The sequence below is a fragment of the Anser brachyrhynchus genome (assembly GCF_964034855.1).
Source record: "Anser brachyrhynchus genome assembly, chromosome: 19".
Lineage (NCBI taxonomy): Eukaryota > Metazoa > Chordata > Aves > Anseriformes > Anatidae > Anser > Anser brachyrhynchus.
In genome coordinates this window covers 7,390,832-7,418,729 of record NC_137712.1, presented here as the reverse complement: position 1 = coordinate 7,418,729, position 27,898 = coordinate 7,390,832, and the positions used below count along the sequence as shown (strand labels likewise).

At 46.2% G+C, this 27,898-nt stretch overlaps 1 protein-coding gene and 1 long non-coding RNA gene across 8 annotated transcripts in view; one reads left to right on the top strand and one right to left on the bottom strand.

Annotated features, from left to right (window-relative positions):
• On the top strand, positions 1–27,892 carry LOC308180580. 7 transcript variants are annotated; one of them, XR_013941024.1, is made up of 5 exons: positions 1–1,766; positions 6,888–7,036; positions 7,159–7,427; positions 18,893–19,000; positions 20,281–22,797. It is a non-coding gene; the product is annotated as an uncharacterized lncRNA (long non-coding RNA). The 7 variants fall into 7 exon arrangements; XR_013941023.1 differs by lacking the exon at positions 6,888–7,036; XR_013941022.1 differs by lacking the exons at positions 6,888–7,036; positions 7,159–7,427 and having other exon boundaries at positions 435–1,766; positions 20,281–22,476; positions 22,666–22,804.
• Positions 23,511–27,898, bottom strand: part of CDK5RAP2 (CDK5 regulatory subunit associated protein 2) — an 80,323-nt gene continuing 75,935 nt past the window's right edge. Inside the window, 2 exon segments of the mRNA XM_080562511.1 lie at positions 23,511–23,610; positions 24,524–24,570. Of these exon segments, the coding sequence (XP_080418637.1) occupies positions 23,551–23,610; positions 24,524–24,570 (107 nt within the window). The 3' untranslated portion in view covers positions 23,511–23,550.

The window sequence follows — 27,898 nt, the reverse complement described above, 5'->3', positions numbered from 1 at the left end:
ATGTGCAGCTCCTGAGCACAGCCTTTCTCGGTCATATCGGCACCCTGTGCTCTCATCTCCAGCTGGGCCAAGGCTTCAGAGGCACCGCTGCCACGTGGAATGGAGAAGTAAAAGCTAACCTACGTTACACTTGTTAATATCTTCTCTGAAGAACAAGGGTCAAGCCCTGGGCAAAAGCTGAAACTCATTTTTGTTGGCTCAGCAGTGCATCACTGAGGGCTTAAATAATTTGGGGGTGTACGTGCTGTGCTGGAACTTGGAAGAGCTGCTTCCCTCTCTGCCACAGACTGGCTGTGCATTTAAGCGAGCAGTGGAGCCCCTGTTCCCCCCACTGCCCAGCCATTCAACAAGCAGCGATGTGCGAGGCTGGTGTCACGCTGTCCCCAGCCGCCAGCCTTGCAGGGAACTGATGTGCTAGCTGGGAGAGGGTTTGTGCTGGGAACTGGGGAACAGATTGATCTGGCCACACCAGCTTTCAGAAGTGAGCTGCTAAGCTGTTCACCTCAGCAGCATTTTAGCTTCCAAAAGCTGGTACAGCTGTTGCCAACGTACTCCAAAAAATGGGGCAATTTTTTAAATTCCAATTAGCCGGTGAACAGTTTTTGACAGAGGGAAGCTGGAAGCATGGAGGCATGTTTTGTATACTTGTGACATTTATTTGAGAGATTAGCACCTCCTAGTAAATAGGTATTAACTAAAATCTGTCTGAATTATGTTCCTAATTACTATTTCATTTGCAGTGGTGTTGTATTTATTACAGTATGCTTCTTGGGTATTTATTGTGTTATGTATTGGAGTGAGACTCTAGATGCTGAATGTATGTGCTAAATACAAAGGCTAATAAGCATTACAGTCAGTATAACTGCAAAACCCTTGATAGGAGTCAAGTCATTTTATTCAAGCTTTGGAATCTTCCTCTCACAGTAAATGTAAGAAATATCCCAGGTGCCTGCCTCTGTTTGCATCTTTCCATCTATTACTCAGTATGCTTTGTTTACTTCTTTCTCTCTCTCTCTCTTTTTTTTCTTTCTTTTTTTTTTTTTTTTTTTTGCACAATGCCCCAGTTGCCAATCCAAGCTTTTTTCCCCAGTAATCTCTCTCTGTTGGAGTTAGGGTTACATTGCCCTGTGCTTCTGCTCGAAATCCTGGAGGCATCACTATGCAATATTTTTTGCTATTTGATGTTCTTTTTTGAGGTGGACGTTCCCCTCCATTTTCTGCAGGCTGAATAAATCAACGTCTCTGGGTTTGGTTGCTGTATTTTTATTGTGATGAAATCCTCCAAAGGGGCCTAAGACAAAGCTGTGGATGGAGATCTAAATCTAAGGAGCCCATTCCAGATTTCATGCCATAATACACCGAGTCTTTAGGCAAACGTCACAGAGAGAGGACGACTATAAATCGCAGTTAGATGATTGTGCATTTAATGCTTCTCATAAACGTATAAAGTTTGTCTTCAGAAAGCTGTAATGAAGGAAAGCAGATTGAAGCCAGGAAGTGTCTTGTTAGCATGTGATGGAAATGTTAATCAGGAGTCTTTAAGGAGGATGTAATTAATTCATTCCCCACTCACTGCTGTGTGAGGGCCTGGGGACCAATCAGGAGGCAAAGGGCAAATCATTTGGAGGGGAGGTGGGAGAGTTGCTCTGTGGTGAGAGAGGGGACTTTGTGGGGTTGTTTTGGGTACTTTCCTTCCATTTTGTGGGTGCTGTGGTTGGCCTGGAGCAAGGACCTACCTGAAACCTGGCCTCAGTTTATGGAAATAGGTAAGTCATGGCATTGTTCTCAGCTTCCTCATCAGAAAGCTGAAGTAGTCATAGGTGTTTAATTAGCAAAACTCTGTAAGGGATACTGAGAAAGCAGTTAAATCATTTGAGGGTTCTTCAGCTAGCTTCTGATAAATACTTGGTCCTTCCTCTTCTCTTTTCTTTTCAGTCCCTCTCCCCACTGCTCCTCCACTGGTATTCTGTCTTGATTGTGTGCTCTGCCCTGTATTGACTACAGTCTCTCTGGGTCAGATAGAGGTTTCTGATCCTTGTTTGTGGAGTACAAGCTAAACTTGTTGTGCTATAGGAATGTCTTACAATAATAATTCTCTGTTGTATTGATTCTTATGGTGCGTCTTCCAAGCTTTGATTACACTGAATGCTAAGCTCCCTTGTGCTGTAGGCATTGGGGTGCATTGAGGTACCTGTAACCTTGCCTCTCTGGAAAGCAGCCCAGCTATGTGCCAGGAAAGTAGAATTAGATTTTGTTCCTCCCTGGGAATGAAAAGTGTAGCACTGTCTTGTTTCTATGTGAGCTTGGAAAAAGTCTGCAAATACATGCAGCTGCCCCAGAGGTCCTGACTGGAGCTTGTCTTGGGCTCTGCAGCCTCTTTCAGAGTCTGAGCTAAAAGAGCTGTGCTCCTTTCCAAATGAGTTTCATTTCCTTCCTTTTCTTATCGAAGGAAAGCGGAGCTTCAACTTTTATACTGAAAATAATGTCACTGTGTTCTAAATATCATTCTGTTTAGTAATTCTTGCTTTTCTCTAGTGCAAAGGGTTTTCAGGTATCTGAATGGAAATAAAAGTTGGAGTTTATTTCCCTTGGACTTAATCACTTTCATTAGTTACCATGTCTGGTTTGGATCTGAATTCCATCATTGTTATTGCACTCTTCACACTCTGCCTGAAGCCTCAGCGTTGTAATGGAACAAAAATTCCCAGTCCCTTGGGGTCTCTATAGAATATGACTCTTGTAACATCTGGGACTCTTCCACCCTGACAGATTTGCAAGTTCAGAGAGATTTTATTTTACTGGCTAATACCGCAGAAAATAATAAAACATGCAAACCAGTGAGACTGTAAACCAAACCCATTAAACCTGATTATTGCCAATTTGTGCCCAGTACCTGCGGCTTGTAGAAAGTTCTTGCCTGTGATTAACTGGCAATTGTTGTTGTTTATGTGTTTACTAGCTTGTACCCAACATATGCTTAATGGCTCTTCTGCTCAAGTTTTTTTTTTTTTTTTTGCTGTGGTTTTAATCTCTTTTTCAAATACACTGTGGCCACAGCAGTTGTAAACTCTATCTTCTCTGCAAGGTTTACTGAACTTTTTATAACATCTCTTCAATGACAGCCTTTGAACTGTTGTCCTCTCCTCTAGCACTGCCTTTGTCTGATGAACTGCAAAGAAAAACATGGCAGTGAGGACAATGATTGTGACAAGAAGTCCTGTATGAGGGCTGGTGGGATCAAGGGCAGACCCTTACGCGATGGCTGCTAGATCCAAGCATCACCTGGGCAGTCAGGAAAATATTCCAGCTACTCCAGAGACAGCTGAGAGTTTGCTGCTCTTGCTGAGAGAAGACAAATTTAGGTTAGTTCATAATCTGAATCTTCCCGCGCTTGAAATGAGTTGTTTGATTCTGGATGTGGGATGCTGTATAGGAAGACGTGTTCTTCACCTATGTATAAAGGTGCCCAAACACCTTCATTTAGAGCCTTGGTGTTTCCAGGGAACTCGGACTCACAGAATATCCTGAGCTGGAAGGGACACAAGGATTACTGAGTCCAACTCCCAGCTCCACGCAGGACCACCCTAAATCTGAGGGCATTGTCCAAGTGTTTCTTGAACTCCAGCAGGCTTCGGGTTGTGACCACTGCCCTGGGAAGCCTGTTCCAGCACCCAACCACCCTCTCAGTTCAGAACGTTTCCTTAACACCCAGATTGACCCTCCCCTGTCCCAGCTCCGTGCTGTTTCCTCTGGTCCTGTCGCTGTCCCCAGAGAGCAGAGCTCAACACCTGCCCCTCTGCTCCCCTCGTGAGGGGGCGGCAGGCTGCCATGAGGCCTGCCCTCCCAATAAAAGCTCATGGTGTGGCTCAGCAGGGAGAATCAGCGTCCTAATGTAAGGAAGGAGTCCAGGCTTACTGTGCAAAGGACCTGGTGACTCTCAGACTGCTGCTGGTCTGGCAGTGGGACTCCTGCTCCCAGCCTGTCTGTGTCTTTTACCTGTGGACTGCTTGGGCAAAGTAGGAGCTGGGACTGGAAATCTAAATTGTTCCTTCTCTGTGCCTTATGGCTTCCTCTTCTGGTCACCTGGATTGCAGCTGGGAGAAAATGTGCCCAAACCAAGGTTGCTGTGAAATACAGTCACAAACTTCTGAGGACCAAAGGTGCTGAGCCCAGTGTGGTAAGCAAAGCTGGTCAGCTTTCAGCAGGGTGTTAACTTAAAATACTTGGGTCCTTGAATGCATGCTATGTTTCTTGCTCTTCATATCTTATTCCATTGATGTTAGTTTATGCTTATTTGAGAGACCTCTCCTGTCCTGCTTGGCTGGAGCCTCAGCCTTTGATGAGCACTGACCACTTACAAGCACACCTGGAGCTGCTCACTGCAGCTCTGGCCCTCCAGGCCATGGCCATTGCAGTAGTTGCTGTCTTCTTAGCCAGGAAACCAGTATTTCTGCTCACGTTTTAAACTTGAGTCAGTAAGAAATGCAAACTATTACTTCAGTGTCTGTATTTCTCTTACAGGGCTGGAGGAATGTTACCTTTGCTTAGTTGGTAGAATAGATATATTCCATAATTCTTCAGGGAATTAATATTCACGTTATTAACTTTAACATATTGCTCTCAGTTCCACATCTTTTTGGTTTAACAAGCAGTTGCAGACTCAAAATGATGAGCTTGGTTGAAAATGTTGCGCCTCTCTTTGGGGTCTGGGGACTGAGTTTTACCAATTAAAGTGGAAATATGTTTGAACTGCGTAGTGGAAAATCAACATCCAAATTAGTAGCATGCAAGATTAAAATTACTGCTGTAGGAGGACCTCACCGGAGGTGAGTGCAGCCCCACCTCAAGGAGGCTGTCTGAGGTCAGGTCTGTCTGAGGGTACCTGTTTTTTTTCTCCCTTTGCATAAGGCTTGTCCCTGGGGAAGCTCATGGCTCTGACCAGGCCAGAACATCCCTGTTCAGTGCTGTTGCCAGGCTGCACCTCACAACTCTGAGGGAGATGCTCTTCTGGGGGGTCAGTGCCAGGAGGATTGGGTGCAGATGGATGGAAGTGGTAACCCCCCAGCAAGTTCTGGCAATATCTGCAGTCAGTCCTGCTTTTTCGGGTCACTTCAGGTGGATTTTTGGGTGGGAAGAGGGGTGCTTCTTGTATATGGCATGAGTATCTTGAGAGAGGTCCTGTAGATACTGTGCAAGTCCAATGGCTTTGGGAGGGTCAAAGGTACAGCCCCTTGCTTTTCTACAGAGTCACTGAAGGCTTGTGCCAGAGGCATTCAAAAAATAAAAATAATAAATCTAGACCTGCTTTCCAACATTCCGATTTAATAGGTACCTTCATGCCTCTTATCCACTGCTGAAGTACAATATGTGATGTTCTGGGAAGAACCTTCAAACCAACAAAGAAAACCTCTCCCACACCTGTCCTGGGAGAGGCAAGGTTCAGATGCTCCTTCCCTGCCAACTGGATCCTCTTTAGAAGGATGTTCTTCCCAGTAGGATATAAAAAATATATCTCTATCACCTTCCTTATCTGAAGTTACTTGCACCTGCTAATGTGGCCTCAGTCGTCTTCCCTTTGTCCCTGTTTTTTTTGTTTCCATGAAGGATATAACTTTACAGTGCGTTGATGGAAAGCTGCAGTGACATTGAACTAAAATGTTGCTGGGTAGCTTATTAGAATTGGCAGCAATAATCATTAATAGGTGACTTAGGAGTCTGAAGCCTTTTAATGGGCAACTTACCAGGAACCTGCTTCTGGAACATATTTGTGGGAATCTTCTACCTTAATTCAAGGTAATAGTTGCTTTTTTAATCTCTAGAAAGTACTTGGAATGTGATATGAACATCTAAGAACAATGTTTTTAAAATATAAAATTGAAATAAAGAATAGTCTAACCTTTTGAACAAGGTAGCCTGTTTTCCTTTGTAGTAAAGGTGGATTTGCTTTGCCCCTGGGTTATTGTGTGGCACTGAGTTTCATGGCTATAGTCCGTGTTGCATTTTTAAGATATTTTCCCCTCCATGAGCACAAAATTGTTGCTCTTTCAATGTCCAGGTGTCAGTACTGCTGTGAGCTCTTCTGTCCTGCTCTTATTAACCTTGAATGACTTTTGCTTCTGAAGCCGATGCACTTGGTCCCTTCCAGCTCACCACCCATATGTATGCAATTGCATAAATAAAGAAATAAGCTTTCACACCATTAAATTCAAGGAACTGATGCATTTCAAATGCAGAAAACAGAAGCAACTGAGTGTCTTGCTAATTTTTACACTAATTTACACCAGAGGGAATAAGAAGTCTCTTAAATCAGATGCTAATTTTGTTTACTTAACTTCCTAGTCAGCACAATGACCTTTCATCCACGAATAAGAACAAATTAGCGCAGAAGTTCTTTGCGGGAGACTGGAGAACTTGCCTCAACCTGATACTGAATAATACCCAATTAAATCTACTTCTAAACAACTCTGCCTTCCCTCCTAGAAGGAAGTTTCAGATAAAAGAACAAAATGATATGCCTTTTATTTGCCACTTTACGAAATCTCTTCACGTAATGCAAACAACCCTAACCCTAGTGTGTCTGATACAGGATTTGCAATGCTCTCGGTTATTGGTAAGAGGATAAGAAGCTTATTGCTGTTTATCAGGAGGAGGATAAAAGATCCCCTGCTCCCCATGCTAGGAGGGGAATGGATTTCCATGTTTATCAACAATCAGGGGAAGGTGAGTGGGAGGGAGATAGCTTGGTAACAAAGCTGTAAAGACACAAAAATTAGGTGGAAGAATAGGAATTCTTCATATTTGGTAACAGGATAAGAGACATTGAGCATGCTCTTTGGTGAGATAAGAAGCTTATACTGAAATGAAAGTGTTTTTTGGTATCGAGACAGATTCAGAGGCCTCCTGATGGTGGGGAGGCAATTTAACAGCTACCTGAGGATTTGCAGAAGGAATCGAGGGGCTCCTGAGAAGCAGCACCAACCCTGTCTGTACGTGGTGGAGAGTGTCTGGCCCTCTGTGGCTCTCTGTGCTTGGACAGGTTTGCGTTTTCCCATTGATTGTGGATGGGAGACCTCCTGGAGACCCTCAGACAGTCACAGCTGACAGAAAGCAAATGAAATGACAGTTTTGTGGGTTTTGACTGTTCTGTTTTTTTGACAGTTGTGCCTTTGGTGATAGTGGATGTGATGCGGTGCTGGCCAGGGAACAGCACCTTCGAACCTGGGGCACACGGGGCTTGAGAGAGATTTGAAATGGAGACATCTCCAGCATCATCCCTCTGCCCCTCAGGCTCTGTCCAGACCACAAGTTCTCTTCTCAAAGGCAAAATCGAGCTCTTTGCCCTCAGTCTGGGAGATGTTGAGGAAAAGCAGAAATCCAGACCCACCCCGTGTATTCAGAGAGATGTCTGCCCCTTCCTCAGTCTGGAGGTAACAACTCATTTCCTTAGCTATGCTCTTGTTGACTTGATGTAAATTTAATATCCTTGGCTTGCAGTGACATAAAACCAAACAATTTCCAGGCATTTGTCACACAGTAAATGAGAGAGACAGTGCAGCAGGGTGCAGAACACTTGATTCACTGAACTGTAAAGGCAGCTGCCCAAAGCACCATATTCAAGTGCTTGGCTGGAAGAAAATGGAGCGAAGCAGGTGGCAGGAGGAGAAGAGTGCTACCATGCACCTTGACAGTGCTCTCTGCATCAGGTGCTGGGGTGCCTGCAGGGCTGGGTGGGCAAGTTAATAGCCAAATGTAGCTAAACATTAAATCTGCAGCACAAGTCTTGTTTAAAATATGCTTGGTTCCACTGCTGGCTGTCTGTTTTAGATATAAATGGCTTTCTGCAGCAGCTGGACTGGTGGAGTGGTGACCTCTAAGCCATCACCTGTGTTGTGTTTAATGCAATGTCTTGAACTTCTCTGGTGCTGGCTGTCCTTCCACAGCCTGTTTCCCCACTGGGCTTAAAAGAGACATAGGGGTTGGAGGAAAATAATCCTTAAGTGTGTGGCAGAGGGGTGTGAACAAACAGTGAGATCCTGTACTCAGCATGCTTTTAGAGAGGTCATGCTGCATGTTTCCATTTTGGTCCCAGATGCTGAAGTCCCACAGCCATGTGAGATGTTGGAGTTGATGATTTTAGAGGTCTTTTTCCAACCTAAATGATGCTGTGATTCTACGTCCTCCTCTCTGAAAGCTGCTGCTCCTCCCAGTAGGATCTGGGGGCCGTGAGTCAAAGCTAATCCTATTGTATTTCCAGCTCTCTTCCCCTGTGCCTGTGTGAAGCCATCTGTCCGTGCACTGCACAGGTCACTGAGCGCCTTACCCAGAGACGAGTCCAGTTAATCCTTCCTGTTGCAGTAGGGCCAAGAAGCCAGCACAGCCTGGGACTACCGCGTGTACCTGTTGGTGCAACGCAGCCTGTGGCCACCCTCACTGAGGGGCTCGGGGTTAAATCCCTGCTCAGGGCTCTCTTGCTCACCCCACTGTGGACGTGGGACTCGCATCCAGCTCTGGAGTGCAGGTCTTCTCAGATAAGAGTTGAGCTTTGGGCTTCTCTCCAGTTGGGTATGGGGAACAGATTCCTGCCTTGCTTATCCTCCCCTTGACACGGCTTCCAGCTTGGAGGATATGCTCCAAACTCAACTGGTTATCAAAGGGATCCAGACGACAAGGAGCGGAGCACGGCTTCTGGCAGGAACTAGCGCTGTGCTTTGGCCTCTCCAAAGGATCACAGAGTGGTTGCGGAGCTGCTCCTGGGGCTGGCAGCAGACCAGGCTGACAGCGCATTTATTTATCAGTGGCCAAAACTCCTGCACTAAGTCTATCGAGGTGCCCAAGCTGTTTTCTTCCTGGATATTGGTCTGTGAATTGTGGGGCGTTTATTTTTAGATGTGCCCGTTGGTTTTAGGGAGTAGCAGAGATGCTGCAAGCTTGTCCGCTCTAGGCTTTGTTCCCTGTTGCTGCATGCCAGAGTTTGACCCTAAATCCCCATCCAGATCTGTAGGTTCTTGGTCCCAATGCCAGGGCCTGATCCTGCAGTGGGATCTGTGCTCACCTGTCAGGAGGGTGGTGCAGGGGGGACATCTGCCACCCCAACTGAGGGCACAGCAGGTGAGCATGCTGTATTGCTGTTCTCCAGGAACAAGAGCAGTGCTGGCCATCTTCTTGAATTTATTTAATGAGATGCACACTGGGAAGGGAAATGGGAGATCTCTGCAGGCTTTCTTGTGCTGGCTGGAGGTGAGGACGGTGCCTGGGTCCTGCTTCTGCTCCCTCCTTTGGAAAGGATACATCACACAAGGAAATGCTTTCCTGATGCCAAAGGTTGAATCTTTTATTTCATTTATTTTCCCCACTTGCCAGGGTTCAGCTGAGCCTTTGTGCTCGCAGTCTTCACCCAACTGGGAGCATGAACAGCTGGGGGTACAAACCCTGAGCACCTGGGGCATCTGGACATGTGTCACCTACTGCGGGGAAAACAAAAATAATAAAAAATAATCACCAGGACCCACCTCAGTGAGCTGCTGTGCCAAAAGTGCCCCGTGTCGGGAGGTCACTGGTGTGGCTCTCCCTGCCCTGCTGCCCGCAGGGGAGCTCACGTTTCCCACTTCCAGATGAATCTCTCTCTCTGGAGTCGAACTCCAGCAAAGGAATGAATTGCTCTTACAGCCTGTTAATGAATTTCTGAAATAAGGAATTAATTACCGTCTGTCTAAATTAGAGTTGTCCTATCCTTTGAGATCCATCTTTTTGATTCTAATTAATTTTAAAAATTACTTTTAGAGTCTTCAGTAGAGATTCTAATTTATTTTACTCTAATATTATTTCTCTGATAAGCAATTTAATTTTTAGATCGGAATCCGCCTAATCTCAAATTTGTCACACAAACTCTGCTCTCTAAGATACTGTTTACAGCTTTTTGGAGATGACAGATCATGATGCACAAATCACTCTTTCTTCTTTTTCCTTTTAAACACCTGAACGTGTGCGCTCAAAGGAGATTAATTGAAACCCTTCGCTGAGCTATGTTTAGGAAAGATCCTTAATATTTTAGAACCAAAAACAAATATTAGTTATAAAGCTTCTCTAATTGCACTATTTCATGGAGAAAAATGCATGTCTAATTTGCTTTTTTAAAACGAACATTTGCTTTATGGGTATTTGCCAGAGTTTGACAGTTATGTTAACTGGCTGTTTTTATTAACTCATGTTCTCAGCATCGAGTGCACTGGCAGCTGGGGGAAATTCAAATATCAATTTTACGTTCTTATCAAAGCTGCTATCCCATAGGCTGCAATAAACTGCATGGCAAGCTTTACCCTCACTCCTGAATTTGTCTTGTATGAGTTTTAGACTCCTAAGCATTATTTTTTTTCTTATTGTAGTGCTTACCCCAACTCAGCTGAGACTGGGGCTCCTGATGTGCCAAGTGCTTCTTCCCTGGTGCCTTCAGTCCAAGCACGAAGGCTGTGAAGGGCAAGTGTTAGCTCCCTGGCCCATCTCATCCTCTGCTTGGTGGCCGTCCCTGGCGAGGACAAGGCTGGGTGTACAAGTGACACTTGGAGATCGCAGGAGGGCAGCTGGTACCACAGGCTGGGTCTGCATCGTGGGTGGTGTGTAGGCACACGCAGCTCTCTCTATGGGCGCTTTGATTTTTTTCTCCTGCCAAACACAAATGAAATTTGGTAAAGGTTTAAAAACACATTAGCAAGAGACAGAGATGTAACCTGAAATCTCACAGTGCCTGCCAAAATTCGTGCAAAAGCAGCCCTAGAGAGTCCTGGAAGTCTTCCTGGTGACTCAGAGGAACTTTTAATAAATCCCCTGTGGAGACTACAGCTGCCAAGTGCCTGCTCTGCTGCTTCCCTGCAGCCCTTCCATGCCCCACCCTGGGGTACCTGCTGCATCCTTTTTGTCCCTAGTGTGTGTTGCAGAGCACTGGTGTAGTGAAGCTGATGGAGCTGCTTGGCTGTGCCTCTGCTCCTTGTGTAGGGCAGACCCCTACCTGTGAAACCTGGGCTTCCTACATCAGTATGCAAGTCAGGGAAGAAAGTCCTGAGTCACTTTGGACAATTTTATGTTATAGTTTGTTTGGGTTCTTAAGCTCCTTCTATTTGTATTTTTTTAATTCCCACCTGTGTGTGGCATTGGATCTTGGATTCTAAGAATCCCAGATGCTTAGCAGATGGTTAGCTTGAAAAAATAATCAAAGAGGCAGCAAAATTCTGTGTTCATGAGCTCCTATTTATTTCAATCTGGTGTTTTGCCTCACAACAAGACTAATAAGCAATTACTCCAGCATCTCAAATGCTTATGCAGTGTAAATGCATCTGTCAACCAGATTCAACATCATCAATAAAGCTGCCAAAGCTGTTCATAATTCAATGATATATGCTTTGAGCATCTTTTTTGAATATAATTTAAAGATTGCAGTCCTATGATTCTGACATTATTTTGTATGTGTTTAAAATACCTCCAGCTGGAGAGGTCCGTGCCTCGTGTCACTTAATCACCTCTGCCTACGTGGACCACTGGCGGCCGTGCCATTTGGCTTGCGTGTCAGTCCTGCTTCTTGGCTGTTCTCTGACAGGGCTCCCACAAGGACTCCTGGGGCTGCAAGCGTCTTTCAGGGATTTGCGGCCTTTCATTCCTCCTTCCTCTTCTGCCGAAATTTCCCCCATGTGCGGAATTTCATTGCAGCGCTACAAGCCCTGAGTGCTGCGTGTGAAGAGAAGTCCTTGACAGGGAAGCTGTGCTCTGCAATATACCTTGGGTATTATTCTTTTTAATGTCTAAAGACATCTGGCTGTAAGAAACAGGTTGCTGTGATCAGTCTCCGCATATATGTGCATGTCTTAATTGCTTTCTGGATCTCAACCCAATTTGACAGAAGTGTCCCAAACACGATGCTTTCATTAATACACATGAATGAATTGCGGTGCGTTTCTGCAAACTGGCACCTAGCCTTAGTGTTGAAGTTATTTAACAGTAGAATCCAGCACACAGGCAGTGAGAATCTCGCCTCCTTACACCTCCATCTCCCAGCCTGCATCCTTCAGTTATGCAAACATTTCATATTGTTATATCCCATCAGTGCTTGTGGAAACAGGCATACTGCAGAGAGAGACAATATTCGTGTCCCAGCTGGAGGAAGAGCACAGCCCCACAAGCTCAGCCATTCATCAGATCCCAAAACATCCACATGGGAAGGGCCATTGTGGATGTCCCAGCTGCTGGAAACTCTTCCAGCAGATCTAGCAGCTCACCCCAGGGCTCTGGGAGATGGCCCTTCGTCAGAGTCAGTGCTGTTGGGGTGGTGCTTTCGACCCGGGGCACCACACTTGAAGAAAATAGGAAGCGTTTTGTATGGCAGATGTTGGTTGGTGCCCACCAGTCACTGGTCTGGTGTGGGGGGACCGAGACCTGCCTGGGGTCCTGGCTTCAACACCCATCCACTGCCCAGCGGGCAGCTTCTTGGCTGTGGCCAGAGGCCTCAGCGTTGCCCCACAGCACCGAGCACCTCGCAGCCCCGTGCTGGGGTGAGCACTGTCCTCCTCCATGCTGGTACCAACAGGAAGGGCAGAGCTGGGAGCGTGGCACAGTCGGGTCCTTACCAGTTGCCCTGGTTTACCACCTGGTTGAGCTCATCCATCCGCCTGGGGGTTTTGTCACCCAGGGGATGCTGAAATTCCCTCTGTGGTTTAGGTTCCCCATCCCAGCTTGTTGGAGCTGCCGTCACAGTGGCTCTGGACGGGCTTTGCTCAGCTCCCCTCCTTGGTCTCCCCTCTGAGGGGCAGAAACCAACATTTTGCCATTGTGTAATAGGTTTATCGTCATCTCCTCGTTTCCCAGCTTTCCTTTGGCTGCCCGTGTGGCGGTTTGCTGTCAGGGCACTCTCAACCACTTGCATTTTCCATGTGCAGTGCACGTACTCCGGCCCCAAGCAGAGCAGCTCATCAATCGCGAGGCAGCGATGCTCACTGCGGTTTGGCTCCTTCTTATCTCTGCTACCAAATTCACGCAGCCCCTCAGCCACGTGCTTTTATTTGCGGCTCAGAGGAGGGATTGACTGTTCCTCCCGTCAGGATCATTTCGTGTGAGCCAAAATCCTCTGCTCACTTCGCACGCTGGCTATGCTAATTTACTCTGCCTCTGTTTTCCCGCTACCTACTGGTGTGAGCTTCTCTTCCTTTTGGTTTGTGTTGTGCCTTATGCCAGAGCTAATGCAGTACAGTTTTCTGAGCAAAGAGAGATCCTGATGACTTCTTTAATTTTTTTTTCTTTTTTTAAGTCTGTGTGAATAAGAACCTGAGTCTGTCGGTGCAGGAGGCAATGCACAGTTTAATTTCTCCGCTCTCTCAAGTGTGTCAGTTCCCGAAGCTGGGGGCGGGGGGAGAAGAGCTGGTTAAAGCAGCCTGCTAGGAGCGGTAGTCCAAGGTTAGGGAAAGGAAATGTTTTAAAACTGGTGATTTGGGAAAGGGATGGCTCGGCTTTGGGCGCGACAGAGCAGGGAGGGTGCGAAGGGAGGAAGCCCGAGGCAGGGCACCCGCGCTGGGTGTGCAGGCGGTGCCCGGTGCCAGCTGGTGGGCTGCACACAGTGTCTGTCTGTCTGTCCGTCTGTTCTCCCGACCAAAACCTCGGCCACGGGCTGAGCCGTGCCCATGCAGGTCTCTGATGCTCCCTGGGGAGGGCTGTGTCCCATTGCCTGCCTCCTGACGTTTCCATTTTCAGAGAGACTTGGAGCGATTGCGTGCTCGTCTTTCCCTGTGACATCGCAGAAGCGTCTTGGCTAAGGTTTTTGCTAAGTGAGCGTGTTTTGTCTCAAAGGTGATTGCTTTATTAACCCCCAGGAACAGGACAGATTGTTGTGATTGACCATAGGCTGTGTTTGGGGCTCTCCATTCCTAGATTCTCAAAAAGTAAGGTGCTCATCTAACGAACGTTGGGAAGGGGTCAGCTGGCTTGTGTGTCTCAGCAGTGGGCTGTAGTTTTTATATATATATTTTTTAATATTATTTTTTGGTCTGCTTCCCTGGTGTTTTGCACATAGTTCCCATTCCTGCTGGGGATGGGTCCCCCTGTTTCTAGACACACACGTTTGAGCTGGTCCTTTGGGGTCTTCCATGAAAATAGACTTAAACTCCAGGTTCACCTGGAACATCCTCCATGAAACTGGTGAAATTGAAGGCTTATCGGAACACCAGCCATGGACAGTGAATCCAGAATTCACCATTGGGCTTATGAGGAGCTACAGCATCATTTCAGAACGAGTATTTTTATACAGGTGATCACAGTGCCTAATTTTACTCCATTTCATGCTTTTGCAGCTAAGGATGATTTTAAGGCCAGGGACAAAGTGGAATCGTGACAGTATTTTCCCTCTCCCAGCAGCCCTGTTAGAGCCCTCAGCTGTTAGACCCAGCCTGCTTTTACAGCCAAGAGGTCCGAGGGAGAAAGGCGACAGGAAAATTTAAACATTTTATGAAGTATTTTACAGAAGGGCGACGTGGCGTGCGTCGGCTGGTTAATAGTGTGGCGTAAGTGGTGCTGGGACTCAGTGCAGTCACTGCCCGAGCTCATGGTAGTAAAACCTTTAATTGGCACCAGGTTGTGGGGTTTAGTGGGCCAGATCTTGTCGCTGTCACGCAGGTGACTGATGCCCCGGTGGGGAAGGAGGCCTGGAGGCTGCGGCCTCTGGTGGAAGAGCAGCAGCACGGGTTATGGGTCGATGTGTCCCATGTACTTGGGTGAGAGAAGCTCCAGGGGTGACTTCTTCATATAGGACGGCGTGGAGGTGTCTGGGGAGCCTCAGCCCTCGGTCTCGCTGAGGCTGCTGCCCGGAGGTCTCCCGAAGCCACGTCAGCAGGCAGGGCACTGCTGAGAAACGCGGGCCAGAGCTGCAAAACTGCTCCCGAGCTGTGAGCCTGGGGGGAAATCAGCAGAATGCCAGAGACCTTGAGGGTCCACGGAGAGCGGATTGTTACAGGGCTGCTCCAGCTGCATGAAACTTTCATGATGCTTCCGAGTTTCCCCGTGCCGAGGCTCGGCGTAAATTCTGCGCCGTTTGGGGAGGTTACCAGGCCAACTGACTGCATATCAATCTTTCTCTCTGCATTATCATCAGGTGTAACTAAAAACAATCAAGGAGCGTGTGCATGCAAGCCTGCATTCAAGCGGACATAAATGCAAATCTCCTTCCTGTTCTGCAGGGTGAATTCCATCAAACAAATTGGTTTTGGAGTGGAAGCTAGCCCTGTTTCTGCTTAAAGTCACATTTTTCCAGTAGAAGAGGTAGAAATGTCAGCTCTCAGGACCATATACGTCTCTGCCTTTGCACCAACAAAAAATAATCAGGCTCCAATCAAAACTTGTCCCCTCTTATCTTGACAGTTGTTGACGATGATGGATGGAGACAGGTTTAGAAGATCAAATGCGAGACAATCTGTACTGCATTTCAAACCACCTAAGGCTTTTAAGTGCCAATGTGACATCTGGTGGACTCGGTAACACGCACCACACTCTAAAACGCCTCTGCTGTCCCCATCAACCCTTATTTACCACTGTTATAAATTAACAGCTTTCTCCAAGATATTTTAATGTGTTATCCCACATGTGTACTTTGTGTGGCTCTCTGTTAGGGATAGGCTGTTGAGTGAAATTATAACCACATGATTCTTTTTTTTTTTCCCCCTTAACCACCAGTGGCTTGCTATTTTTTATTATCTTTTCTGCCTGGAGGAGTTTCAGAACAAAGTAACTTTTAAAAATCAAAGCTTTTCTTTAATGCAGTGTCTGGAGATAAGTTTATTGTGCTTTTATGGGATATGAGTAAACACATTTCTTCAATTTGTTCCCATCCCCCAAAAAATTATCCTGCCAGGGACATTAGGCAAAAAAGAGTACTGATGGAGACTGCAGAGCCCCGGTGTGTGTCCGTAGGCAATGTTGGTGGGTGTGATGGTACAGTCTTTTTTTCCCATTTTGTTCATGCTTTGAGGGCAGGAGGATACGGAAAGGGCAGTGGGACCTGCAAGTTTAATATCGGGCTGTCAGAGCAGGCTGTTGTGTCTTTTTGCCAAGTAGTACTTTGGGATCACAACGTGGATTTCACAGCATAAGTGATGCTGGAGGGAAATCACGAGCAAAGGGGCTCAAATCGTGCTCGGGGGAAGCGGAGAACTCGCCTCTCCCGCTCACAGCAGGACCAGCCCACAACGGAGTTATTTAACTTCTCATTACGTGACTGCTGGAGAATGCATAATTTGCTCTGATGACTTGAGGCGAAGCAGGTTGTTTTTTCACATCTTTGACATCATTTTTCAAGGCTGCCACCATCGCTTGCCGCCTCAAGGGCCAGCAGGGCTCAGAGCCGAGCACGGGGCCCCTGCCTGCTGGGGTGCTCGCAGAGGGGCTGGGAGGAGAGGGGCAGAGGATGGATGCGGCACCCCTGGGAGCAGTGCAGGAGGGCAGCAGCGTGCGATTGCTCTGAGCTGCACCATTGGCAGGGCCGATGTGTTCGTGAAGCCTTATCGAACTGCTGTGCCTGCGTGCTTCGCCCTGCTGAGCCCAGAGGGGCTGGAGGAGGGCTGCGGGGACGGGGCAGCTCCCCTAACCCCCCTGCAAGAAGGGTCTTTCTATTTATACACCACATCCGTACGGAGGGATGGTTTTCCCTATATGAGATGTGGTGGGGTGATGAAAGGCTCAGCCCCTCCTCATTGTGCAGCCGGTCTCCACCCCAGAGATCACAGCTGAAGCGCTCGTACGGCTCCTTCCCCTGCGTGCCCGTGGTACAGACACAGGGCAGCATTTACGTCTTCTAAGAAAGAGGATATCCACCCAGTTTTTGGCTGCTTTGTCCCCATTTCTCCTGCCCCTTCCAGTCTGACCCCAGTATGACTGTGGCCTCAGGCCCCCTTCCCTCGCCGGGGTGGCAGCAGCATGTTGGGCAGGAGGGGAAGCCGTAAAGAGCGAGAGGTGGCCTGCAGGCCGTTAAATTTTCCACTTTTCTGGGCATTAATACCATGATTGCTCTGTCTAAATAATGTCCGGGCTCCGGCTGCTGCATTACCTGTCTTAAGCGTGATTTACTGCCATAATAAATTAGCCCTTAAGCCAAAGAATCAAAAATAATCGGCCTTATATCTTGGTCCCTGTTTTATCCACCGTTCCTTTTCTCCCTCCACGTGGCCTCTTTCGCTCTTATTCATCCTCTAACGTGTTTCTTGCCCTTATTCCCTCTCGGTGGCCACTTTCTGATGCTTTTCCATTCCTTGTGCTCACTTGGGCACTGACGGGCTGGCTTGCTTGTCCTTCATGTTCTCCCCTGGAGCTGTCTCAGGCTGCCGCGGATGGCAGAGCAGGAGGGGAGCTCCTGGGGGGGCTGGAACCGGCCCCTGCCCACCGCTGCGGCCCTGTGCATGGGAGGTGATGGGCAACGGGGGGGCTGCCGGGCGGTGGAGGCTGGCGAGGATGTCAGCGCTGCAGTGGCGTTTTAAAAGGGCTTTAAAACGAGGCATGCGTCTTATTGCTCTAAAATAATATCAGGGGACCGCCAAGCATGAAATACAGCAGGGAGAGGGCCCTTTTGTTGGCCTATGAATTTTCTGCGCCTTTTTTTGTGTGGTTCTGCTTCGTGACTTTAACCCGCGGGCTTTTGACACCGTGCTCAGCAGCACGCACCCTCAGTCCGGTGACCTTTCGGTGTCACCAGCTCCCACCGCGCGGCAAGCTGTCTGCGCCCAGCGCCCCGGGACAAGGGGACAAGGGGGCACCCAGCCTTCAGGCAGGAGAAGGTAAAGGTGTGGCAGGGGGGGAAGGTGGATTAAGAAGGGCAGATCCGGCAAAAAGGCTCAAAGACTTGCTGACGGTGACCTGGGTTCGGCACCACGAGCTGCTCTGAAAGCAGTTGCAGCGCAGGGCACGCAAAGAGGAGTGGCTGAGAGAGGCTTGATTTATCTCCTGAAGCAAGAGAGAATGGGTTCAAAAATATGCATACATGCGTGTGCATATGTATATCTTTATATTTATGCAAGCACAGATACCAAAAGGGACGGAGAGATGGTGTGAGCTCCGTGGCTGTTCGGTGACGCTGCGTGGTGAACAACTTCGCCGCGCCACCAGCACTGTGTGTGTCGTGCTGAGCGCAGCAGCTCTGAGCTGGTTTATTCAGCAGAGTATAAATGGGACTGCTTCTGCTGTTTAGTTGCTCTGAGGTTTTTTTTTATCCCCCTCCTTCCTTTAAATAAATGGGCATTTTCTTTCTTTTTTTGAGCTGCTAATGTTCATTTTGCGTGCGGGCACGCGGCTCCAATCCTGTTTGAGAATGCACACAGTGGAGTGCAAAAATAAAGATTGCATCTCATGCATAATGCATGCCCCAGCAACCCGCTTTAACAAATTACCCAAGTAGACTCCTCTGATGGGGCTAGGGGGGAAGGAGGGGAGAAAAAAAATATTGTAGCAAGTATCTTTCTAAAGAAATGACAAGATAAACACACAAAAAATAAGCCTGCAGAGCTTTTCTTGAGAGGGGCCAATTCAAAACCCAGATGTGGCGCTGAGCAGCTGGTCCTGCAGCCTCGGGGTGGCCAGGGGGAGCCCGGAGCTGCGGTGTCTCAGGACCTGATTTTGTGTTGTTAGGATTAGAGGAGAGGCTTCCCGCGTAGCCAGCCAGGAGAAGAGGTTATTTGTTGGTTTATTTATCGCTTTCGATTTGCTGGTTTGCGGTGATGCATTGCAACTCTGTTGGTTTTGTGCTGCTTCTCTGGAGACGGGAGCGAGCCATGCAAAATGCAGGTGTTGTGTGTGGGAGGATGGCGAGGAGGGGGCGAGAAAGGTGGGAGCGGGCCGCTAAAGCAGCCTGAGATCTTGTTTGTCTCCCTGGCATCACCAGCGGTCACCGCTCTGCAGCCTGGAGAAGCTGGAGGACGTGGATGGAAGCCTCTGACCCCGCTGTTTGCTGCAACCACTCGGGAGACTTTCCTCTGCAAAAAGGCACAAAGTAAGCAACGCAGCTTCCTCCTCATGCGTGCCCGCTGTGTCCCTGCTAACCCTGTTTCCCACTGGGGGAAGGCAGGGGAGGTGGTGGCCCCCTGCCTCCCCTGGGAGCCCTGCCCGCTGCAGCAACACCTCCATCAAACCGGGTGCTCGGCTGTGCATCCAGCAGGATGTCCCAGCTTGGTGGTGGAGAACAACAGCATTTTAGGAGCAGGTGGGGTTTGGTTTGCTTTTGCTGGGTGGGGGTTTGGCCCCGCACCCACTGGGGCTGCTGTTGTGAGCAGGTTGGGTGCTGGCTGCCTGCAGCACCCCGCTGAGGATGGGGCACCCACGAGCACGCACTTCTCTCAAAGTGAGAGCGCAGCGAGCAGGGCCCGCAGCGTGTGCCTAGAGCATGACAGCAAGCAGAGGGCAGGTGATGCTGACAGCACAAACTCTTCAGAAAGCACAAAACACACTGATAATGCCACCTTAACCTTAATAGTGGTGGCTTCTGGTTCATTATACTCCGTGGAGGGCACGGCTTAAGACTGTTTGGCTTTTATTTATTTATTTATGGTTTGAGTAAATAAGGTCAATAAGCCCTGGCTCTAAAGCTCGTCTTTTTGATGTTGTCCACGCTAATGACCCCAGGCCTAGGTTTGGGATTTCTTTGGTGAGCTGCTTCCCTCCCCCCCCCTTCCATATTGCTGTTTCTGTTGGATTTGAAAGCGAGGCCAGGAGGAGCTTCCTGCCTTGTTCCGGAGCATTTAAGATGTGCACAGGGTGCAAGGACGGCGTGTGCCCCTCGGCTGGGTGAGGTGCTGGGCTCTGCCCCGGACCCCCAGCAGCCCTGTTCCCCCCAGGAGCTCCGTGCCATGGCCACGGCTGTGTCCTCCCCAACAGACAGCACCCCAGCACCTTTCCAGCTCCCTCCCAGAAGCGGAGCCAGCAGTGTTTGCCTGGATTAAAATAGCACACAGATTTACTGTGCTTTTGTTTTTAAATGCTTGACTGCATTAGCATTGATTTATTTTTAATACAACCAACCACCTGCAATTTGACTGTTACTTTTGTTCATTCTTTTCGGTGACTGTAATTGCAGCGTGGTTCTTCAGCAGCCCCCAGCCCCGACACCCCGGGCAGCGCCAGGTATTGGTGGCAGGGAGCAGTGGGCATCTGCGACACGCTGCTCCGTCCCCAGTGCCACTGAGCAGCTCCTTTATTCATTGCTCACATGGCTGCACGCGTCATACGGGCTAAGGAGAAGGAAAAAGTGTTTTCTTTTCTTTTTGATCTGAACAGGCCCTCATCATCCTCTGCGAGGAGCACCGTGGACACTTGTTTCCTGCCTGCAGGGCTGGGAAGACAGCAGCGAGGCTCGAGGACACCAGTGAGGACGGCAGACCCCCAGGGCTCCCAACGGCGCCTCGAATGCTCGCTCCTGAAGCGCTCTCACCGATGTTCCGAATCACCTTGCGCATACAGTGAAACTACAGGCAGGAGCTCACTAAGCAAGTGAGCCCCTCCTTTAATTCCATTTGCTTATGCTGCTTATTTTTCTCCCACATAATTATTTTAAAAGGAAAATTTAATTTTGTTTAATGGGAACAAAGTTTAACACTCCATAAGCTTTGTCTTCTGCAGCCCTCCATCTGGTTAGCTTTTTTTCTTTAATTATTTTTAAACTGGCCCAGTAAATTGTGTGTGTTTAAGAGGCACTTCTCATTAAGATGAAATACTTTGATCTCATAGGATCATCTCTTTTTAAAGACATGATGATATACCACAATTTTTTCCCCAACTAACCCAATTTCAATACGAATATATCCCCCACCTGCCCAGCACACGCACAGGCGGGGACGTGTGCTGCATTGCAAGCTGGAGGCAGCAATCAGAGCTGGCAGGGAGGGAAAAGGGGTCAGGAAAAGAGCTCTGAGTGGGCACAGCAGGGACCATTAAGAAGTAAGTGGCAAATCATCTCAGGAAAAGGAAACATTTAATTTTTATTTTTTAAGTACAGATGGTGTAGGAGGGAAAAAATGGCTGCAAGAAGACCAAGAGACATGGGTGCACTATATATAGATGTACAGCTGTTTCCTTCAGGTGTTATAACTCAAAAACGTAGGTTGATTAATTTTGAAAGTTGAAATGTATAGCAGATTCTGATTACATCTGAGTGTCTATAATTTAGCTACTTAGTAAAATTAACTTGACGTTTTTAGTGAGCTGTGAGGACAATAATGTGTGAAGAGACTGAAGAGCAAGTTTGACTGCATGCTCTTCCCTTACCTCCCCCCCTTTTCAATTTGCAAAGTTTATTTTTAACTTTTTCAATTTTTTCCAGCATCTTTCCTCTAATACAGACAAATGAGTTTGCTTCCCCCTGCTGTCAGCTGAAGACAGCGTTTTGGTTTTGAGCCTTTCTCATGATGGACTGGAGGTGCAAGTGCTCAGCAGCCAGAACCCAGGATGAAGCTTCAGGCCAGGCCAGGTAGGGGCCAGCTGAGGCTGGGATCTCCAAGGCATGTAACATTTATTAGAGCATGAGACCTGCACGAAGGCACTGGGACCCCCAGTTAAAGCCCTTTTTGTAAGTCAGAGAAAGCCCATTTTTGTGAACTTCTCAAAGGCAGGTCATACCAGGGAGCCCGAAAGTGCATGGCATTGTTGGTCTTCTTTAATAAAAACTCACTCATGTGCACTGTAGTTGTAGGGAGAAATGGCTGTGTGGGAGGACGGGCTATGACATCCCATCAGTTCTGAGGAGCAGATTACCTGCAGCCCCTGCGATAGCTAGCTGTTGGGCTGGCGCTCTCTTGGCACTTTGGTGTGCAGATCTGCCCAAAGGAAGGGTGCAGCAGCTCCAGCCTTTTAGTATCAAGCTGAAATTCAGAGAAAAGTGATAAAAGGGTGACTATGTGCTATTCAGAGTACTACATCTGATTATCAACTACTGTTGGGAAACCAATTGGAACAAACAAAAGCTTTAGTGGGGAGAGGGGAGCTACTGCTGTAGTACCAGACCTGGCAGCGGCTCGCAGCCCTCAGCCAGCCCCGTGGCTGTAACAGCCACTTCCACAGCCACGTTTCAACAAGCACAAATTCATTTTCTGTGAAAGACCATTGCAGTTGGCTGTTCTCCAGAGTGCGATATCAAGGACCCAGTATAACCACAGCCCTGTGCTGAGGTTTCCCAGACCTGGCGCTCGCCTTCCTGGATGACGAGGGCGAGTCATCTTCTATAATGGGGACATCATCAACTTGAAAAAAGCATCACTCTTTGTGAAATTCACTTAGTTCAACAGGGCCATGATTGCACATTAAGTCTACTTTTGTAGCCAACAACCACTTCCAGTTACGGGCTTGTTAGGGTTAAACTAACCAATTTTCCCTTGGTCCTGGTGTGCCCCTGACAGCAGGCTGCATGTGGTGGGCTCGGATCGAGAGTGGAATTGGAAAGGCACCGGGCAGGACGAGGGGAGCACAGGAGCAGCACAAGTAAGCATGTTCTATTCCGGTGTTCTCTGGCCTGGCCAAAGGATTGCTATTTGATATATCAACATGGGACATAAAAAAAAAAAAAGTAAAAGATTAATTTAAGAAACATTTTTCAGCACTTCTAGCAGAAAAATGGATTTCAAAACTGTTTGGCTTTGTCCTATCTGTGACCTTCTGTTCTCTTGGTAGAGACTTGGGGAGCAAAGAGGGGAAGGCAGTGTTTCTGCCAACCGCCTTTTGATCATGACTCCTTGAAAGCAAGTTTCCACCATCCAAACTCAGCCCTGACAAGCACTTCTGCCGCACCTAACAACTGCAGCTGATAAGGGCTGGAGCAATCTTAGTCACGGGCAGGAAAGAAGTGAGCTATGCCAGCCATTATGAAGATTTCAATCCCTTGATGACTTTGTTCAATAAGTGCTCAAAGTTCTGGCGTTTCAAACAAAACAACACAAACAGATTGGTGAGTATTTTAAAATTTAATTAATTGTCTGATTTTGAGTAATATTTTCAGACCTAGCATCAGTCTAAGTTTCTAACAGGGCAATGAGAAAGCTCAGAATCAAACAGCTTCCAGAAGAATCTTCCAGATAAGATTAAAATGATTTAAAATATTGAACATTTTACATATTATTATAAAATGATGGCAGCTGGCAGAACTAGTTTTCTTTAACCTATATTCTGTAATTTCAGCAGTGGAGAAATAGTTTGGAAGGTGGGTCATGCTCTTGATTCTTTGAGGACCTGTTTGACTACAACAACAAACAGCTGCATAACATACAAATATAAAATTTCAAACGAGCCAACTTTTAAAAAAATCTGGATTTTTCTTCAATACCTCCAGTACCTTGTTTCTGTAATAAATATTAAAAACCATCATCTTTTACATTACAGAAAATGTTAAATAAGTTATTTAACAAAATACTTTTTTTTAGTCATTTTTTTTTCTTTTCTCCAAAGGCTGATTCCATTAAAAGAGCTGAATGAACCTTTTTACATCAATAAATAGTAAGGCATAAAGAAGCAAACAACAATCCCAGGACCAGTCTGTCTTTATTATGGGAACTTCCTCCTTCAGAGAATCCTTTTTTTGCTGGTGTAGGAAGGTGATTTCTGATTGTCAGGTGGTGGAACCTGGTTAGAAAAGCAATAATTATTACTATTTTACAGTACTTCAAATGCACAAAATTTATCCCTGGGCTATAATCCTGCAGAAGGATCTGCAAATATGAGCGCCCGTGTTCAGCAGATCTTCAAATTAAAGTGATAAAATCCCTGTAAGCATAAAGACTTTTTTATGTCACGAATCTCTAACTCAGGTAGGACTGAGACAGTAGTAGAGCCACTTAGCAGAACAGCTACAGAGCAGAAGGTAGTGCTCAGGAAGGCACTGCTGACGAGGATAATGGAGGAGAGATTCATAGAAAAGGAGGAAAATTTAAGGGCAGGCTGGGAAATGTACAGCCATTCAGAGAGGAATGGTGCGAGGAGGAGGAGGGGATTTAGGAGGCAGGAAGTATATTACAGCCTTCTGGGAGTAAAGCCTGAACCTTCTGGGAGAAATCAAAGCTGAACTGTGGATACTTAAACACTCAAAGTAATTTAATGCACTGCATTAGCAAATAGCTGTTTGTAGAAGCGTTGCCTATTGGGTCTGTGTTTAAAAAAACAGAAGCACTGGTTATTAACACATACGCAAGCTTTAAACACGGATGCCTTTTGTGAACTTAGACAGTAGCCAGCTTACTGGACTTTGATCTGATGGAAATTATTGGATGAAGGACATATGAATGTTAATTTAGGGGAAGTATCAGAAAAAAGAGGATTTAGCTGGTTGCTTGGCCAGTCATAAAACTCTAATTTAAACATCAAATATTGCAGAATATTTATCACACTGAACTGCTGCCACCCAGACTTGATCTTAACATTGTTCCAGTTGTAAACCCAAAGCAAATTGGACTAATTCTACAAATACTACTGACATAGCAATGTGTATTTCTAATGAGTATATACCAAGGAATTAAATGCAAGCAGAAATTTTACTTACTTCCAGGTTTCCTCTAGCCTTCTTCAAGACATCGTGAGTTAAAACCACTGGAAACAAAGAGATGATTACATTCTGCATGATCTTTCCTATATTCTCCATATTCAGGAGCCCAAATATTAAATAACCACATATTAAATAAACCAAATATTAAATAAGTATAAATTCACATCTACAAGCTGGGCAGTGACCAGGCAATCATATGCATTTCCTCCACACCACTTCAACGTTCTTACTTATGAAAAATCCAGATCTGTTACTGCATCCCAAGCCCTGTTTAGAAGCTCAGGCTCCTGTACAAACCTCCAGCTGCGAAAACCCGCGATAAAGGGGTGATGCTGTACAAGCAAACTCAGTCAGGGAAGAGCAAAAGGCCTTGCTCGGCACCCCAGGCAGGTCAGAAGCACCGCCAGCACCAGAATGCCATTTCCTGCCCCTGCAGTCCAGCTGCCACATAATATGTTTTTCAGATCTAAACTCCAGAGAAGTGTTTTTAAAGTATTTCTGCTGTAACAAGAACGATATATGTGAAAACACAAATAGCTCACAACTACATTTAACATCGCGGCTGCAAACAGACCCCTGTGAGCCAGCTGACCCAATTCCCTCAATCCAAGGCAAAGGAACACTTTCTGTTAATTTTAAGGGGAGATGGTGCGTGATCTAGTGGAGGTTGGGGGAGAAGGAGGAAAATGGTGCAGCGGCGAGGTTACGTGGGATGATGGGCTGGGAAGACAACAGATGGCAAAAGAAGTTAGCCTGCTCCTCCGGCAGTTCAAGGACAAAGCAACCTGTATGTGCTTAGGGGAAATCTTGTCAGTGGCTTGTTCTGAAGGGTCTAAGTTTTTCTCTCTTCATTCAGCTAGTTTGCCTCTGCAGGAAGAGAGCAAGACCTGTGAATGGTGGAGGGGATGCTTCTAAACAAAACTGATATTTAGAAATGTCAGGTTAAATATGTGATTCTCTAATCTGTGTCAGCTTCCTAACTGCTGAAAAATACCATTCACAAGTACCAATTTAATATTCCAGTCTCAAAAATAAACAATTTAGCCATAATAAAGATTTTTCATTACAATAATAAGAACCCAACAACTCCAAGGGTATAGCTGTCATGAGATAATTATACCCTTGGCGGATTACTGCAATTTGGCACTGCATTGTTACATGTTCAGAGGTTCAGATGAGGTTTATAAGCATTCCGTTCTCTTGCCCGGAGAAAACAGACAGAAGACTCTGATCCACAAGAACGTTCCAGTCTCTGCCTCTAAATATATTTAGGAATGCTCAACTAAATAACAGTGGGAACCTGAAAATCCTCAGTGGAGTGCCCAGCTAACAGGATGCTTGGAGAATGAAAGAAGGCAAGGTCACCTACTGGGATGCCTGTGGTTGCTTGCTAGCAAAAGGAGAAAGGCTGAAATAAAAACAAGTAAAAGCATCATAATAAAATCCAGCAGCTTCCTATGAGTCACCAGTTTTGTTGTATGCTTGGTCAGGAATTTGTATACAGATGCAATTTAGAAACATTTCTGAAATTGCTCTTTAAGGCAAAGGTAACATGACATCCTTAATTCCCATAATCAATGAAACTTAGAGAAAATTGTATCTAGGTCTTTCTATGTAGCAGAGTGCTCTCTGCTCATAGAGAACTCTGCTGCTAAATTCATTTCACCTGGCAAACTAGATTTTTCTAAATCAAAAATATTAAATTCAGTACATGAAGAGAATTTAGAGTATGTGACACTAATAGCGAGGCTGCTGCTAGCCAGGCAGTACTTCGCATTAAGAAGATTTCAGAAAATTTGGGTTTCATTTTATTGGGACCTAATTCAGAAGAGTTTGGATGTGTTGAAAAGGAGTGAACAAAATAAGAGGGAGATGGACTGTTTTATTTTTGAAAGTGTGGATGGGTAGTGGCTGTGAGGATAAGATTTTGGTCATAAGGCTAAAAATCTCTGCTGGGTTACACTCTGCACAGCCCTACTGAAATTACCCTTTGTGTCCGGCTGAGATGTCACTGGAGCTAGGAACTGACCAAACTTAATCAGTAAATGTATCCCTGGGATATTATTGGGATGGGCATAATAGATACCTTTGATTTTTATATGACAATACCAAACTGAGTTATTTAACTTTAAAACCTAAAGAAAACCTAATTTTGGATTTAGTGTAAGTAACTTGTACATCATTTGATGTAACAATTCTGAAATAAGCAACCAAAACCCTGCCCATAAATACTAAAAAAAACAATCTGCAGGCAGAAGATACATGTAACCTAGATATAAAAATTATAGGCTATGGAGAAAAATAACTTTAATTCTTCTGCATTGCATTTAATGACTTGACTAGCATAGTATTACAGCCATTTTCCTAACTCTGTATGATGTATAACATTTTACACTCTAGATTAATTACTGATAACACGAATGCCATTCCAGCACAGACTAATAAGTCATTTAGTCCCATCTCTTAAGAGAAGGTACGGATAGATTTTATTTTTTTTAAGAATCAAATGAAATCCTCCTCCTGCAGTACACATACTGCCATAGCATGTAGGTAGAAGAGAGGTGTAGCTCCAATCAAATCTCTTCTGATCAACAGATTAAATTTTAAAAAAGAAGAAATGGATCTCAGAACACTCAGCTGGCCTAGCACAGCTAGAATGTAGTCTATGTCCTACTTGTTAGGTTTCCAGATTATTTTCTAGATATGGCTGGTAAGGGTAAAATATCATTTCACAGCATGTCCTAATTTTTCCTTAAAAGACTTAGAGTAAACTTCTGTTTCCCTTGTTCTGAGCCTTCTGTTCTCTCACTCTTCGCACTCTGGTGCACAGTGTTGACAGATCTTTGCTGCTGCTGCTTTGGCTTTTCCCAGTATTCAGCCCTCTAATGCTAACTAAAAGCATACTTGCATATTTATCAAGACTGAGGCAAAATCAAAGTTTTGAGAAGGACAGCATCAAAAAGTTTGGCTGGAATGGCATACAGCAACAGTAACTTTGCCTCTGTCAGGAACTGTTGTAGGACAGGAAACTAATGTGCAATGGCAGTAACTGAAATGGAACAACTCAACTGATGAGTGGCAGCTGCACGGATTGACACGTTATCAGTCAGTGTGTGAAACTGTGAACTGCTTTTCATGGCATTCTATGCAGCCTTTTGCAGTTGCACAAAATCTTCCTATCTGCATGAGGCTCCAGCAGTTCTGTACGGTCTGAATTTCATGCAGTGGTTGTTCCTACTACCTGAGAGCACACAGAAAAATGCACTTGCACCAAGTGCAAAAGAAAGGGCACCTATTTTCATTTTGTTGTTTCTCATTTTAGTGGAAGCCATGAACTGCAAAAATAAGAACCATAATAAAGCATGAACTTAC